Raw genomic sequence first — 15,181 nt, forward strand, 5'->3', positions numbered from 1 at the left:
CGCTCAATGGTCATGTATGACATATGCGGATACCTTAATTTGCCAAAAGTAAAACGAATGGCAGCCATATTTGTCATGAAATCCACTATTTGTACATTAACTTATGAATTATATTACATAGACATTTATTCAACTACTACCCAATACTATTTGATGTAATATCGACTAATTGTACCATGAGAAGACATCTTCACCTTTCATTTGTCCGATAAGGAAACTATCACAGATTCTTTACATATTTATAGATTGAAAAACACTCAACATGGAATGGAATGGAATAGAGCATTCAGCATCTTGCTTTCTTGTCTACCTATAAAATGCCTATCGGTATATTTTTTAACCAGCGATTGTTGTAGACCTAACTATGGATTTCTCTTACCGTGTGATACTGACGAACCTTGTGATGTAAACATTTACGTCGAACTAAGTACACGGCCTGTCAACGAGTGTATTAATCAATATACCTATCAATCTACATCTTCAGACGAAAATTGCACAAGGAGGGTTCGAGGACCTCGGGTTATGTGCTATTCTTTTAGTGAATATGTCAGCACTTGTAGACACTGGACGGTATTCACATTCAAAATAGACAAGGTCAGGCATGACAAAGTAATGATAAAACATTTGTACTATTTATACCCTTGAGTATTTGTTTGATCCAGAAGCTCTGCATTTGCTGAATTTGAACTATCGCTACCGAATCGTAGTTCACTGTAACTGTTCTCTGGAGCTTTGTTTGGAAGGGGAACCGACAACGATGAAAATGTATTGTGTCTTGGTTTGTCTGTTTGTAGCGACTGTTGTGTCAGGTAGGTGTATTCGACGACATATGTGGTAGCACTTTTGAGTGCACGTCTGTGTTTTAATAGAGTATTAGATTTAACAGTTTAGCCCAAAACACCAGAGGTCACCTTGAACCTTTACTATAGTGACCATTTTCTATGCTAGAAAAGGCAACCGACATTTCGTTACGTCAGTGGGAAACGCGCACGTTATTTGTTGTGGTATTCCCATAATCACAGATTTCGGGCGTATAGGAAAAAAAACCCTTATTTATGAAATCATACTACCATAGAGGTCTACCCACGATAGAGGTCGACCCACGACCGTCACGGCAAAGTAGAATACACAATGATGATCTTTGTATTGCTGGTATAAGAACTACATTAAAAAAAGGGTCATATGCAAAGTGGTTTATTCCATTCATTTTTTTCGAAGGCAAGTGGTACAACCAGGTACTATTATGTATTACTACTATGGTGAGACTTTTGTTCGTCTTAAGAATAGAAATAGATGAGAACGACATCTCAGCCTCTCGTGTTGGTTCATGCGGACAATATCTATACAGGGTGCGGTGTTCACATTCTAAATAGACGAGGTCAGGTGCTGCTAAGCAATTACAACACACAGTATTCTAAAGACACATTTTGACTCGTGTGACGCAGTTGAGCCGAAGTTCTGTGCAACTTTTAGTCAGTTCTGTTTGGCAGGGGAATAATCAAGATGAAAATGTACTCTGTTCTGATCTGTGTGGGTGTAATGATTGCTGTATCATCAGGTAGGCGCATTAAGTGATATGGTATGTGGTGAAATAAAGGAAACATAGGTGATGAAATCCTAGTTGTGTGTAACTGAATTTCTGATATAGTGCTAGATATAACACTTTCCTTCATTTAATCCACAACTTCGATGTTTTCATCGACACTTTAGCAAAGTAGTTTTGGTCAAACTGCCTGTTTTTTTTTTAACTTTCATGCCTCTCCCTACACACACAAGAAACGACGATCACATTCATTCATGCATGCGATGGCAATTGTATTGTTCTCAGTGTTGCAAACGGTCATCTTGTTTGTTTTTCTCCTTGGACGACTAAACAAGTCATTATGCGATGATTCCCAAAAAACTGTCACCACCCGATCGTGACACACTGTTCTAAAGTCACTTCGTGTAGCAGGAAAATGCATGATGTGGAAAATTGATATTACAAATTATCACCACATCTTGCACTGGCAAGAACGGTGATTTCAGCGCCGACGTTAATATTTTAGGGATCAACCTCTTAATTGGGTAATAATGGCGTCTGGGACAATATTATTATTTATTATTAAACTTTATTTCGGAAAAGAAAGAACGCAACAACGCTCAAAACATCCCATAGCTAATGGAGACAGAAGAAAGATAGACAGAAACAGCATTATGAACCAACTAGAACATTAAAATGACACTGAAAAATACAGACGAGTAAGTAGAAGTGTTTAAAAATACAGCAAATCTCTATACAATGTAAAACTCTTCGAGCAGAGGGTTGTATCAGAATTAAGCACCGCTAAAGTGACGCCATTAGAACTATTCTTTATACGTTTAACAAACTAAAATTGTACATTTAGTTTTCGTCTAAAACGCGGAGATTGCGCGTTGTACAAACATTGAACTGACACTGCAATCTGGTGGGTAAGCCATCAGAATACGGAAAGCGTTGTTATAACCAATTCTAAGGTTGTTTAGACACTTCTTACTGTACAATGACCACAGCTGAGAGCAGTACATATTTGAGCAAAAGGTTCTAAACAATGTAGTTGTAACCTCAACTGAACAGTGTGAAATTAAATTTACAATATACACTACTACCTTTCCTCGGAAGGATAGCTGAAATATAAATCCATTTTCGGATCCGGAGTCACTTGGCACGGTCACCATGTCATTCTCTGGCATAGCTAAGGATGATATTCGGATTATGATTTTTTCCTCCTTTATGGAACCATAAACAGTTGAGATTCTCCTCCCCATTGTCTACGGTTTACTGCAAAATCCTTGTTCCGGAAGAGACGATGTTTCGTATTCCCATTGGGGTCTGGTGTTTTAGGCATTTGGACGATTAACCTTGCCATTCTGACGGCGAGAATTGTGTCAATTCGATCCAAACAAATTTGTTTTGACTTTTCTGTCCATTGAACATAACAACAGCTAGTCTATGTGACAGTTTTAGTCACAAATCTTCCTACAATTCCAGTATTCTTGCATTCCGGTGTGGACTTGTTCAAAATAAGAACAGGTAGTCTACGTGTTGCGTAGCAATTTTCCTCTCTTTTGGTACTTAGTCTTTCCTGACACCCCTTGAAGAAAATGATATATCTGATATCGGACCAGGGGAGTGTCCAACTTTAAGCTTATTTAGTTATGCGATAGATAACTAACACGTATTACAAAACAGGCAGTTTATTTCACTATCGACCCAAGGTAGACATGCCAGGATATCTGACTGTTTCTTTGCTTGTGTCATACCACACATAAAGCAACATGACGGCAAGACAATATTGGATTGTTTCGTTGTTTGTGGGTTAATGGACAAAAACTAGAAATATAATATTCCCTCAGACATATAGAGTTTGAGCTTATCCATCAGTTAAAATTTGGTGCCAGTAGAAAATGTATATAGAAATAAAGGTAGCTATACAGATCTTGAAAAAACTATCTAGGATAGGTGAGTATTTTTGCTGAATCATATTGGTAGATGGTAACAAAGAATCTTGGCTTTTCATAGTCTTCGTCACGAAATCTTGCCTTTATTGATACTTGGTTTTGATGCACTGCACGTCTGGTGATTGTATGAGTGATGACATTTCAGACAGGGGTTATTTTGGGGCGTGACGAATACTTGGTGACAATACCATCAGATAGAACCAAAGCCTCCTTTAAATAATTATAATGAAATACACTTCATGCGGAGGTTTCTGTGTTACCCACTGCAAGTACTGCTTTTCAAAAAGGTCATATGCAAAGATGGACATTTTTCTCGTAGGCAGTGAGTACATCTATGCAACATAATATATTCAACGCTGATGTGTCTTTTGTATTCCTTATACCTTCCATGTCCATTGTGCATAGTGATTTGTATAAAGTAAGGAGTGAAAGGGCACACATCCTGAAAAGTTTGTTGTAAATCTTAGTTTTAATGAGTAATTGCCATAATTAATGAGTTTCAGTAATTAGGCTATATGCGAAGTGTTTAAGTTTCACATTCTATATAATTTGGTACTTACATTCAAGATAGCAGTGTGCATTTGTCTCATAAAGCTCATTGACGTAACTCTTATTTTTAGTGAGTCAGTTGAATAGTTAATGAGCTGCAGCAATTATGCTATACCTTAAGAATGCACGCTGCAAACTTAACATAATTTGATACATACATTGGTGATAACAAAGTCCATCTGCCATATAAAGTTTGATAATATAGCTTTTAGTTTTAATGACTCATTTGCATAATTAACGATTTTCAGTAATTAGGCTATATCTTCACAATGCATACTTCAAATTCAATATAATGTGTTACATATTTCATAGCGATTCGCCTATGTTCTATTACATTCCAACAGTTATTGTGTGTAAGAGAGAACGTCTAAAGACTTTGCCCTTATACGGAAGGCATTCAGTTTACATCTGGTTCTATACACCACTTCGTCTCATCCACATTGACCTAAACTCCAGAGATGAGGAGTTTTTACAAAATGACAGTGTCAGCAAACTTATCACATTGAAACTGTCCGCATCTTGTGCTGTAGCTACGCCCAAGAGTTCGTTTTAGGTGTTCACCAGTTCTTCAGTAAAGTGTGTGTAAAATATCGTCTATACAGCCTGATTGAGTCTCAAACACCATACCGCTCTACCCAAAGATCTGCACCCTAACTGCAGGATAAAAAAACTCAAAAAACTCGTCGAATTTGAAGTATGGCTTGTTATAGTACTCGCCCATTCAATGGCTTTAACAGGACACGTTTGGTAGTAAACATCAGTTCTTTTGCGCCTCGGGCAAAATATAAGACATTGACCTCCAAATTGTCATGGCAAAGACATTAAATGGGCGAGGATCCGTATTTTAACTATCAGCCATAAGGCTTATTGCACAACTTTATAAATGTCAGAAACGTCACTGTTCTTGCAATCAGTTGTATCTGGTTGATCGGTGAACAATGTGCAATTTATCAAGACATGGAAGAGTTCGAAAATAATTACGAGGACATTACAAGAATATGTTCATGACTGTATGTATGTATGTATGTATGTATGTATGTATGTATGTATGTATGTATGTATGTATGTATGTATGTATGTATACTATGTATGTATACTATGTATGTATGTGTGTATGTATGTATGTATGTATGTATGTATACTATGTATGTATGTATGTATGTATGTATGTATGTATGTATGTATGTATGTATGTATGTATGTATGTATGTATGTATGTGTGTGTGTATGTATGTATGTATGTATGTGTGTGTGTATGTATGTATGTATGTATGTATGTATGTATGTATGTGTGTGTATGTATGTATGTATGTATGTATGACTATGTATGTATGTATGTATGTATGTATGTATGTATGTATGTATGTATGTATTACTATCTGTCTGTCTGTCTGTCTGTCTGTCTGTCTGTCTGTCTGTATGTATGTATGTATGTATGTATGTATGTATGTATGTATGTATGTACGTACATGGATCTCTTGTCATCTCATTTAGATGTTGCTTATTATATTAGTATTAAAGCTGATTCAACTAAACGTCTACGAACATTTTAGTACTGAGATTAAGTACTTCATTTATGTTCCTAAATGTTACTTATGTAAGACCGATTTTCAAGAATGTGATTTGCATACAAATTGTATTAACATCTATATTGCCAAATGCAATGCAAAAAGTCTGGGACATGTTTTCTATTTTACTTCGTGTTGTGTATGGATGTTGTTTTAACCCATGTTGTGGTCAGTCACGTCCATTCTATGAAAACTTAATACATTTTTGTTAAAACCAATTCTAAGGTTGTTTAGACACTTCTTACTGTACAATGGCCACAGTGTGATCTCTGTACACAGTGTAATACAATTGTTTGACATTGCACTGTATCAATTTTTTCCTGCAGCACAGGACATGGGAAGTATGGGAAACTGTGGACGTGGGTGTGAGACTGGAAAATGTGACTATGTAGGATACGCATACCATTGTTCCTGCCCAGAAGACCGTACAGGAGTGTACTGTGAAACGGGTTAGTGAAAACAGCTGCAAGGTTTTATTCTGACTATTTAACCAATTCCAGTTTGTGTTCCTCGTCATATCTTCGATATTTCAAACAATTTCAATGGCCACGTTGTATAGGATTAAGGGCATATCAAACCAACTATTTTTGACTACAGTTTAGCAGTTTACCAATGTTTGCCTCACAACTTGAAGACTTTACTTCGTAGTTATGGAGATAGCTGAGAACTTAGAGCCTGTTTCATTATTAAAGTATATCCTCATCACAGAGAAAGCTGACATTATTGTGTACAGCTACGTCGTCAATCATGTTGTTGGTGTTTAAGAGTATGTGTTAATGTTCAATGTTGTTTATGAAAACCACTCTCTTCATCAGAGAAAATGGAATGTAACAGTGGCGAATGTATGCACTATGGATATTGTGCGGCCGTTACTGATGGCCAATACACTTGTATCTGTACTGGCAACTACACTGGACCATATTGCGAAACTTGTAAGTTGTGTCTATTAATTATTCTTTCAAAAGATATTATGACCAGATAGTAAGCCTGTGCATATAAACTCTCCAAGTGTGTATGTGTTTCTGCTATGTAATCTTGATGCTACATTAACAGGAAAACTTATTTGTATTGTATTTAAGGATGAACATTGAGCCGAAAATATTGACTATAATTCACTTTGGAGTACACGCGAATTTTTGCATCTCGTCTTTCAAAACTTGTTCTGCTGTCAGAGATAAACTGTATATCCCAAAACATAGAACAAAGATTGTAAAGAGGAGTTTTACGTATATGTAGTAAAAATATGGCATAATTCATTTGTGTATGTCAAAAACCTGCACTACTCTCTTCACTCTTTTAAACGAAATGTAAATGGAATATTTAGAAAAAACAGTTACTTTTGCAGTTTTCAGTTTGCTCTTCTTGTTTTTGTTTGTTAAAAAGATATCAATTTGTTTTGATTTATCGCTTTGTATATTTTATATTGATAGTCTACCTGTTTTCGATGTATATATTTGTGCATTTTCTTGATCTCGACACTGGGAGAAGAACTTTTGGCTCAACAGTCTATCGAGTTTAAGTATACTTACTCTAACCATAATGATAACAGTAATGAATGACTTTACTGCACGAGTACAGACTTACAAACAGTATATGTGCCATTTTCACATATCTTATCAACAATATATGCTTATTACTCCGTAGATCGATATTGTAATGATTATTCCTGTAATGGTGGAACTTGTGACCATGGTTACTGCCATTGTCCAGAGGGACGTACTGGTGTTTTCTGTGAAAACGAGGTTGAAAGTTAGTATGGCTCGACTAATCCCGTTACAATTTAGTTTACTGCACACCTTTTCCTATTATTGGGAAAATATACTACCAAATGGTTTATGTATTACCAGATAAACACGAACAGTTAGAAAGCGCCATCTAGGCATGTGCAAATTACACCGTCGGCGCTATAAGCCAGTATTGTGAGGCTCAATAATGCTCTATGGTTCAAGGCATAATGCACATCGGTGCCCCAGGGACTCGGACACCATTTCCGGAAAGTAAAGTTCTGAAAATCGCCTAAACTTTGCAATGTAAATGCTTGTACCTGGTCATTTTAAAATAAATTTGAGCTTCGTCTTGTTTTCAATTAAATTGATATTTTTTGTTATATTCTCAATAAAGTTAACACATGGTGTAGCCGATACATCGGATTCTAAAATGACTGAATTTTAATATAATTGTGACCCCAAGTTCAAACATTTTGTACGGTGACTTTCTAGACCAAGTATTTATCTTGATTTTCACTGGAAACTAACAGCGTAGATGTAAGATTTGTATTTTCCGATCACTGAATTATAGTAGTGTCAACAGTCCCTCAAGACTACTAATAGGCTGTAGGACTCCATCCCAACCTTCCCTTAACTTTAATACAGGTGATCCCATGATAACTCATACATCGATACTAGTCACGTTTCCATGTTCAATCCTCTTGCAGTGTAGTTTGACCAATTTTGTTTAATTTGTAAAGAAATGTCTGCACCATCAGTAACTTCAATTTGAAGAACTGTTTGAACTTGTACATAGGTTCCCATTTGACCAACAACGAGTAACATAATTCCAACCTTGGTATACATATCATGGTGTTCGCTATAAATTCTGGAAATACCGTTACCTATGGGTATAGGTCATAGATAGTGCACTGACTCGCATACATCCAGCTGTTCAAAGTGCAGTATTGGTGCCCGGTGCCCGATTTCTATAATCTCCCTATTTTCGATGTATATATTTGTGTATGGTTTTGTTCTCGACACTGGGAGAAGAACGTTTGGCTCAACAGTCTATCGAGTTTAAGTATACTTACTCTAACCATAATGATAACAGTAATGAATGACTTTACTGCACGAGTACAGACTTACACACAGTATACGTGCCATTTTCACATATCTTATCAACAATATATGCTTATTACTCCGTAGATCGATATTGTAATGATTATTCCTGTAATGGTGGAACTTGTGGCTACAATGGTTACTGCTATTGTCCAGAGGGACGTACTGGTGTTTTCTGTGAAAACGAGGTTGAAAGTTAGTATGGCTCGACTAATCCCGTTACAATTTAGTTTACTGCACACCTTTTCCTATTATTGGGAAAATATACTACCAAATGGTTTATGTATTACCAGATAAACACGAACAGTTAGAAAGCGCCATCTAGGCATGTGCAAATTACACCGTCGGCGCTATAAGCCAGTATTGTGAGGCTCAATAATGCTCTATGGTTCAAGGCATAATGCGCATCGGTGCCCCAGGGACTCGGACAACATTTCCGGAAAGTAAAGTTCTGAAAATCGCCTAAACTTTGCAATGTAAATGCTTGTACCTGGTCATTTTAAAATAAATTTGAGCTTCGTCTTGTTTTCAATTAAATTGATATTTTTTGTTATATTCTCAATAAAGTTAACACATGATGTAGCCGATACATCGGATTCTAAAATGACTGAATTTTAATATAATTGTGACCCCAAGTTCAAACATTTTGTACGGTGACTTTCTAGACCAAGTATTTATCTTGATTTTCACTGGAAACTAACAGCGTAGGTGTAAGATTTGTATTTTCCGATCACTGAATTATAGTAGTGTCAACAGTCCCTCAAGATTACTGATAGGCTGTAGGACTCCATCCCAATCTTCCATTAACTTTAATACAGGTGATCCCAGGATAACTCATGCGTCGATACTAGTCACGTTTCCATGTTCAATCCTCTTGCAGTGTAGTTTGACCAATTTTGTTTAATTTGCAAGTAAGTGTTTGCACCGTCATTATATCTGCAATTTGAAGGACTGTGTGAACTTGTACATAGGTTCCCATTTGACAACGACGAGTAACATACTTCCAACTTTGGTATACATGGTGTTCACTATGAATTCTGGAAATATCGTTACCTATGGGTATATGTCATAGATAGTGCACTGACTGCGCACACTGCACCAATGAAACACCATCGATTCCTTCAAATGCTACTGTTATTGTAACACATGTGCACTACTCCTGTACCAAACAAGAGTTTGATATTCAAGAGTTGCTCAACAATCAAACAGGTGGCCATGCAAGAGAGTACAAGCCGTCACCCATCAACGACTTCATAGCGAGAAACAAAGGCATTCATTAAAGTCAGGGTGCGTGGATGGCGCAATACATGGTGTGTACAATTACCATATAATAGTAGCAGACTAAAAGTACAATTGATTAGAAATATGACAAAAGATTTACAGCAACTTCTCTACTATATTTCAGTGACTACCTCATGTTACCAGTGCACTGGTGGTATAGGATCTGACTGTGATTACTATCCTGATTACTATGAAACAACACAATGTGAAAACAACATGGGCTGCACGGTACGTACACTCTCAGACCACTAAAAGTATAGTGGTCAGAGGTACAATACAATATATTTTCACAGGGGCCAGAAGGGATAAAAACCTTTTTGATCATGATGTCCCGGATTCCTAATATTATTGTTTTGTGTTTCTCTATTTGACAAATAAAGTTTTATATATTGTCATTATAACTGGTATACTCTTTAGCTTTTAAAATGTTGATACAGTGGAAGAGAGTTGGAGCGAGTATTCAAATGTCGCACTCGCGCCCCATGCGTGCTATTTGTTTACCGAGAGAACTTATTCGAATCCCCGTTCCACCAGCAAATAGCCCTGGTGGTCCAACTCGAAGTATGTCTGTTTGGTAAGTATGGAGCGATCGGGGATCGCTGTAAGGTTAACGTCTTGCATCCCAATAAATTATACTTAATGAGCAGAACGCAAGTACGTTTCAGCCTAACCGTCATTTTTATTTCGAACTAAACATAGTCATACAAGACAGCAGTTTGGTACGTCAGGGGTAGAGGTCTAGTTTTGTACTTACGAAACCTAGATTCTCGCTATACTACTCGCAAGTCGTACAGCATCTACCACCGTCACAATTACCGAACCAGACAAACGGGCTAAGTCGGCTACGAAATCCCCAAAGTTACAGCATCCAGTGAGTTTCCAGGTTGACTAACGGAATGTCGGGAACCCCCCCCCCCCCTTTATACACTAAATCTCACCCAAAATTAGGCCAATAGACTACAAAATACCTCTTACGCTTCAGGGTCGTATTCCACATTCGGGAATAGCGGGAAAGTATACCCCACGTGACTTATCTACATGTCTGAAGGAATACCGTACATAGCAGCCGACTTCCAATGTTACTCCCGGGGTCAACTCCACGAAGTCATTACTGTGTAGGAAATATCAGAAAACGACCTAACACTAAATACTTGGCATAGGATAATATCCGACCGCCACACAAAAATAAGTCACCATGGATGTAATAGTGGCAGCACTGTAAGGGACTGGACATAAATTACAGGAGGGGGTGATTTTCAAAAGACCGGGGCATGAAAAATTTAGACCTTCTCAAATCTTTGTACAAAAAATTCTGACCCACCCTCTCTACCATGCATGAAAAAAGTGACCCCCTCAACAAATTCTAATGAGTTCACAAATACAATTCAACACACAATGTTTTCCCAAAACCGTGTCTTCACTGTAAAAAATAAGGCTGTCAGTAGTAATAAAGGGAAGGGAACTCCAAACACCATCAGTATTAAATAAGTGTATGACATTGCCTTTATCATATAACCAAGTATCGGTTGTTAGATCAAGTTTGTTAATAAGAGGAAGCATTTTCCGAAGCTGGTTCAAACTTGATTATTTTGTTTGGTACGATAAATTGGATTAAAGGTCAGTTAGCCAGGTGACCAGTTTGTCAAGGTTATTTCAGGGAAGACATTGGCGATACGTCTCCAGGTCGATACTTAGTTGATCCTTGTTTTTATGATGTATCGGACCGGCTGTTGGGTCCTTCATCAGTCTCAGTTCTGTCTAACCAGACAGTGTTCCCGCGTATATTTAGCTTAAATTTTAGTTTTGTTCATCAAACAGAGATGCAAGTATATCGACCATAAGAACATTTTAAGAAAGTCTCAATAAACAGTCCTAATTCAGGTTCATAATAAATTGGTATTTTCGAATTAACGTATCAATGTCCTATTGGGCTGTATTTTAATGTCATTTACATGCATTTATCTTTTCCTTTTGCCTGTATATCAGTGCTTTATTAGTCTTCAGTTCTCTACATTTGTGTGTAATTTGTATTTTTGTCTGTTTGGGGTGAAGCTAAAGGAAAATTTGCGTCGAGGACAATAAAGTTACATTGAATTGAATATGAATATTGTTTCTCTCTTAGGTGAAAACTTACTGGGATAATTACGAAATGAAGACCATGATCATGAGAGACTGTGCAGATGACTGGTGTTGGGACGACTGCAAAGCAATGGATGGTAAGTTTAGTAGTAATACGTTGTATTAAATCATTCACAATGTGTCCAGGATGTTCGCTTGAATTTTTCTTTATATATATATTCACCCAAGTATTTCCAAGAGATTGGGCTCTTCATCTTTGGGTATCCACTTCTGTCAGTGAAATCAAGTTCTGTCGCCTTAAAGGCCGAATTCAACAGCTGGCAGAATATCACACACACACACACACACACACATACACACAGATATATATATATATATATATATATATATATATATATATATATATATATATATATATATATATATATATATATATATATATGTTTGTGTGTGTGTGTGTGTGTGTGTGTGTGTGTGTGTGTGTGTGTGTAAAGTACATGGTACAAAAGTAATCTAATATAATGGTGCAAAAATAACAAAAGTCACCTCTCCCTATTAAATGTTTGCAATTACCTTCACGTTCAAGTGACTGAAAGTCTATTACAAATTACACTTATTACGTGCTTCATAGGGCAAGTCACTGACATAGTCTATGACAAGTTACAGTCAGAGAGTGCCTCATGTACAAATCACTGACATAGTCACAGACAAGTTACTGTCAGTTAGTGACTCATGTACAAGTCACTGACATTAGTCTAAAAGTTATGTTATCAGTATTAATAAACTACACCGTGAAGCTTTAAGATCACTGATGAGATTAGATTGTGGCTAATTATACTACAAGTTTCTATCACTGTTTAGGATTTACTCCTAACCTTTATTTTAAGTATAAAATCAAAGTGAATACTATTCATGACATGAAAACATGTCTGAATGTCAGATATCATACAACTGTTACATCGTTTTCATTTTAGACTGTACAAGGTGTTGTCATGGAGACCAATGTAACTGGATGTCAGCTGAGGGTCTAATTGCAGCTTTTGCCCCCTCAACCAGTCCTACAATGATGGTAACCATGGTGATGTCGCTGATTTCATTCTTCTGGCTGTAGACTTGAAGAACCTATTATCCATCCAGTCTAATTAATACCCATATGTGGTTCTAATCAAAGATAATCATAGAATAAATACTGAATTAATCACTGAATTTGATTTATACCAATATCTTCTAAATCCTTTAAACTGTCATATCCATATTTGATTTGTGTGTTTGTTTGTTTGTTCATTTATTCCTAGACTGATTGAATAAGCGTATGAAGAGTTCATTTATGACGTATTCAGATATAATTGCAAGTTAACAAGAAATGAGGTAATAGAGGAGTTTACGGAATGTACAATATTTCATCTCAAATTCATATTCACAATTATTCAAGTGATATTTCCCATTTTTTAAATCTCTGTGAATAAAATCAATTATCCAAGCTATTTTCGATTCATATTTAATATAACCGTTCATTGATTACTGCATTATGAAAAGTAGTAAACGATCATTAATTGTACGATGTGATATATTATATGGTCATCTCAATGAATTGTTATGTTATGTTTTTCAATGTGTTTATAGTAGTATTAAAATATTCTTCTGAAATCCTTTTGTGTCATCTGTCTGTCTCTCCTTGTAATATCATCACTGTCTTAACACTAGAAACTGTTCTGTCCTAAAAAGGATTCAAATCAACAATAAACTATCCTAATCGTAATGATCTGTTCGCTACAATATAGGTAACTCATTTTATGAACACATCTGCCAAAATTCTGCTGCAAAATCAAAAAAGAAAAAAACAATTATTCACACCTCCGTGATAATATCATTCTATCTGACATTAAAATTACAATAGGGTGGGGGAGGTGGCTATTGGAATGGGTTCCCACCGTGCATGCGTCTTCAGCCACATATTTGACAAGCCTGTCCAAACTTTGCACAAAGTGAAAGAATCGCAGCCATCTTTAAATTAAGTATGTTGTATCCGTATGACTTTTGACTATAAAATCGGCCATTTTTGCATATTGCAGACGCTTTGCAGTATATATGTGTGTAGTCACGTCGTTCACATGCACTTCCTTCCTAGTCGGATCTCAGTAATTCTTAATTAGCTGAGTCATCCATTGCAACGTTTTGTTTGTCCCGGGCCCTTTTTTTCTTTCAAAGCATATTTGGGGGAATCTATATACTGCGATGAGCCATCCTTAGCACACTTGTCACCCCCACTGGTCTTGGAGGTGCATTTCAAAAGAAACTTTTCATTTTTGATTCAGCCTACAGTTGAGAAAATATGACTGTAACATATATTGTGTTACATTTGCAACAAAACTAATACAATAAGGCAAATACGAAAGATTCTTAACATGTCCATAAAATGAAAAAAAAACATTCTGCGCAGAAAATTGTTATTGTTCATCGAAAAAGTTTCACGATACTTTTCAGAATTATATTCATTCGTTGGTGGATTACAAGGACACTTTTTATCATCTCACGTGAGTGAAATTGTGGATTTGTATACGCAGCAACATGAAATAGTGCGTTCACCTTCTTGCTTTACTCACCAGTTTTGTCTACCTATAAGATTCCTACTGATAACTTTTTTTTTCAACAATGGTTGTAGACGTTACCAAGGATTTCTCCTACCGTGATACTTACGAACTTTGCGATGTAATCACTTCTTTTGAACTAGGTACAAGGCCCGTCAACGATCGGATGAGTCATGTGTGTTCTTTCCCTTAGTACAGATTCAATCAACAATCCACCAGACAACCAACGATGGGCAAAAAGTGAATAGCAATTGATTGTGTTACAAAGGTAGTTCACTTCACTGTCGACCTAATTTTACAGGCCAAGAGATCTGATATGATCACTTCTCTCCACGTGTTTCAACACTGTAGTAAGACTTCAGTGTTAACAGACGAGTAAATACATGCCTGATATTCCCACAAATACCGAGAAACTTAGATTCAACAATAGATAATGAAATCTGTAAGATTTTGTGCTTGTGCGAAAATACAAAGACTGAAATGACAATCTACAATTGAAAATAAAATCTAACATGTGTTATTTCTGATGTCTGTCATGTTTGCAAGATTGCAGTAAAATCCATACAGTAACTTTTTGTAAAATAACACATTTATTTAATCTTACCGTCGTTGACAGTAGGAGCGCTTAGAAGTTAACGAACGACAATCATGACATGGCACATTACCAGCATACGTAATATGATCTTTGTATTGCCGGTATAAGAACTTCATTCAAAACTGGTCATATGCAAAATTGTGCTTTCAGAGTTGACATTTTTCTCGTAGGCAGTGGTACAACCAGGTACTTTTATGCCGGTTCTGCTCTGGT

At 36.5% G+C, this 15,181-nt stretch overlaps 1 protein-coding gene across 1 annotated transcript; it reads left to right on the plus strand.

Annotated features, from left to right (window-relative positions):
- Window positions 1-1,294: 1,294 nt before the first annotated feature.
- On the plus strand, window positions 1,295-13,385 carry LOC144447520 (uncharacterized). The gene is made up of 8 exons (XM_078137604.1): window positions 1,295-1,558; window positions 5,924-6,046; window positions 6,413-6,529; window positions 7,242-7,346; window positions 8,513-8,620; window positions 9,831-9,934; window positions 11,829-11,922; window positions 12,760-13,385. Exons 1-8 carry the CDS (start codon window positions 1,504-1,506, stop codon window positions 12,894-12,896), a joined length of 843 nt encoding a protein of 280 aa, XP_077993730.1. The 5' UTR covers window positions 1,295-1,503; the 3' UTR covers window positions 12,897-13,385.
- The last annotated feature ends 1,796 nt before the right edge of the window (window positions 13,386-15,181 follow it).

Source organism: Glandiceps talaboti, chromosome 1 (assembly GCF_964340395.1).
Source record: "Glandiceps talaboti chromosome 1, keGlaTala1.1, whole genome shotgun sequence".
In the NCBI taxonomy this organism is placed as follows: domain Eukaryota; kingdom Metazoa; phylum Hemichordata; class Enteropneusta; family Spengelidae; genus Glandiceps; species Glandiceps talaboti.

What these genes read in the sequence shown, in the direction of transcription:
- LOC144447520 (XM_078137604.1), top strand. Translation starts at nt 1,504, where the DNA reads ATGAAAATGTACTCTGTTCTGATCTGTGTGGGTGTAATGATTGCTGTA. An exon ending in AATGATTGCTGTATCATCAG is followed by an intron (nt 1,559 to 5,923) that starts GTAGGCGCATTA and finishes TTTTTCCTGCAG; the next exon opens with CACAGGACATGGGAAGTATG. An exon ending in CTGTGAAAACGAGGTTGAAA is followed by an intron (nt 8,621 to 9,830) that starts GTTAGTATGGCT and finishes ACTATATTTCAG; the next exon opens with TGACTACCTCATGTTACCAG.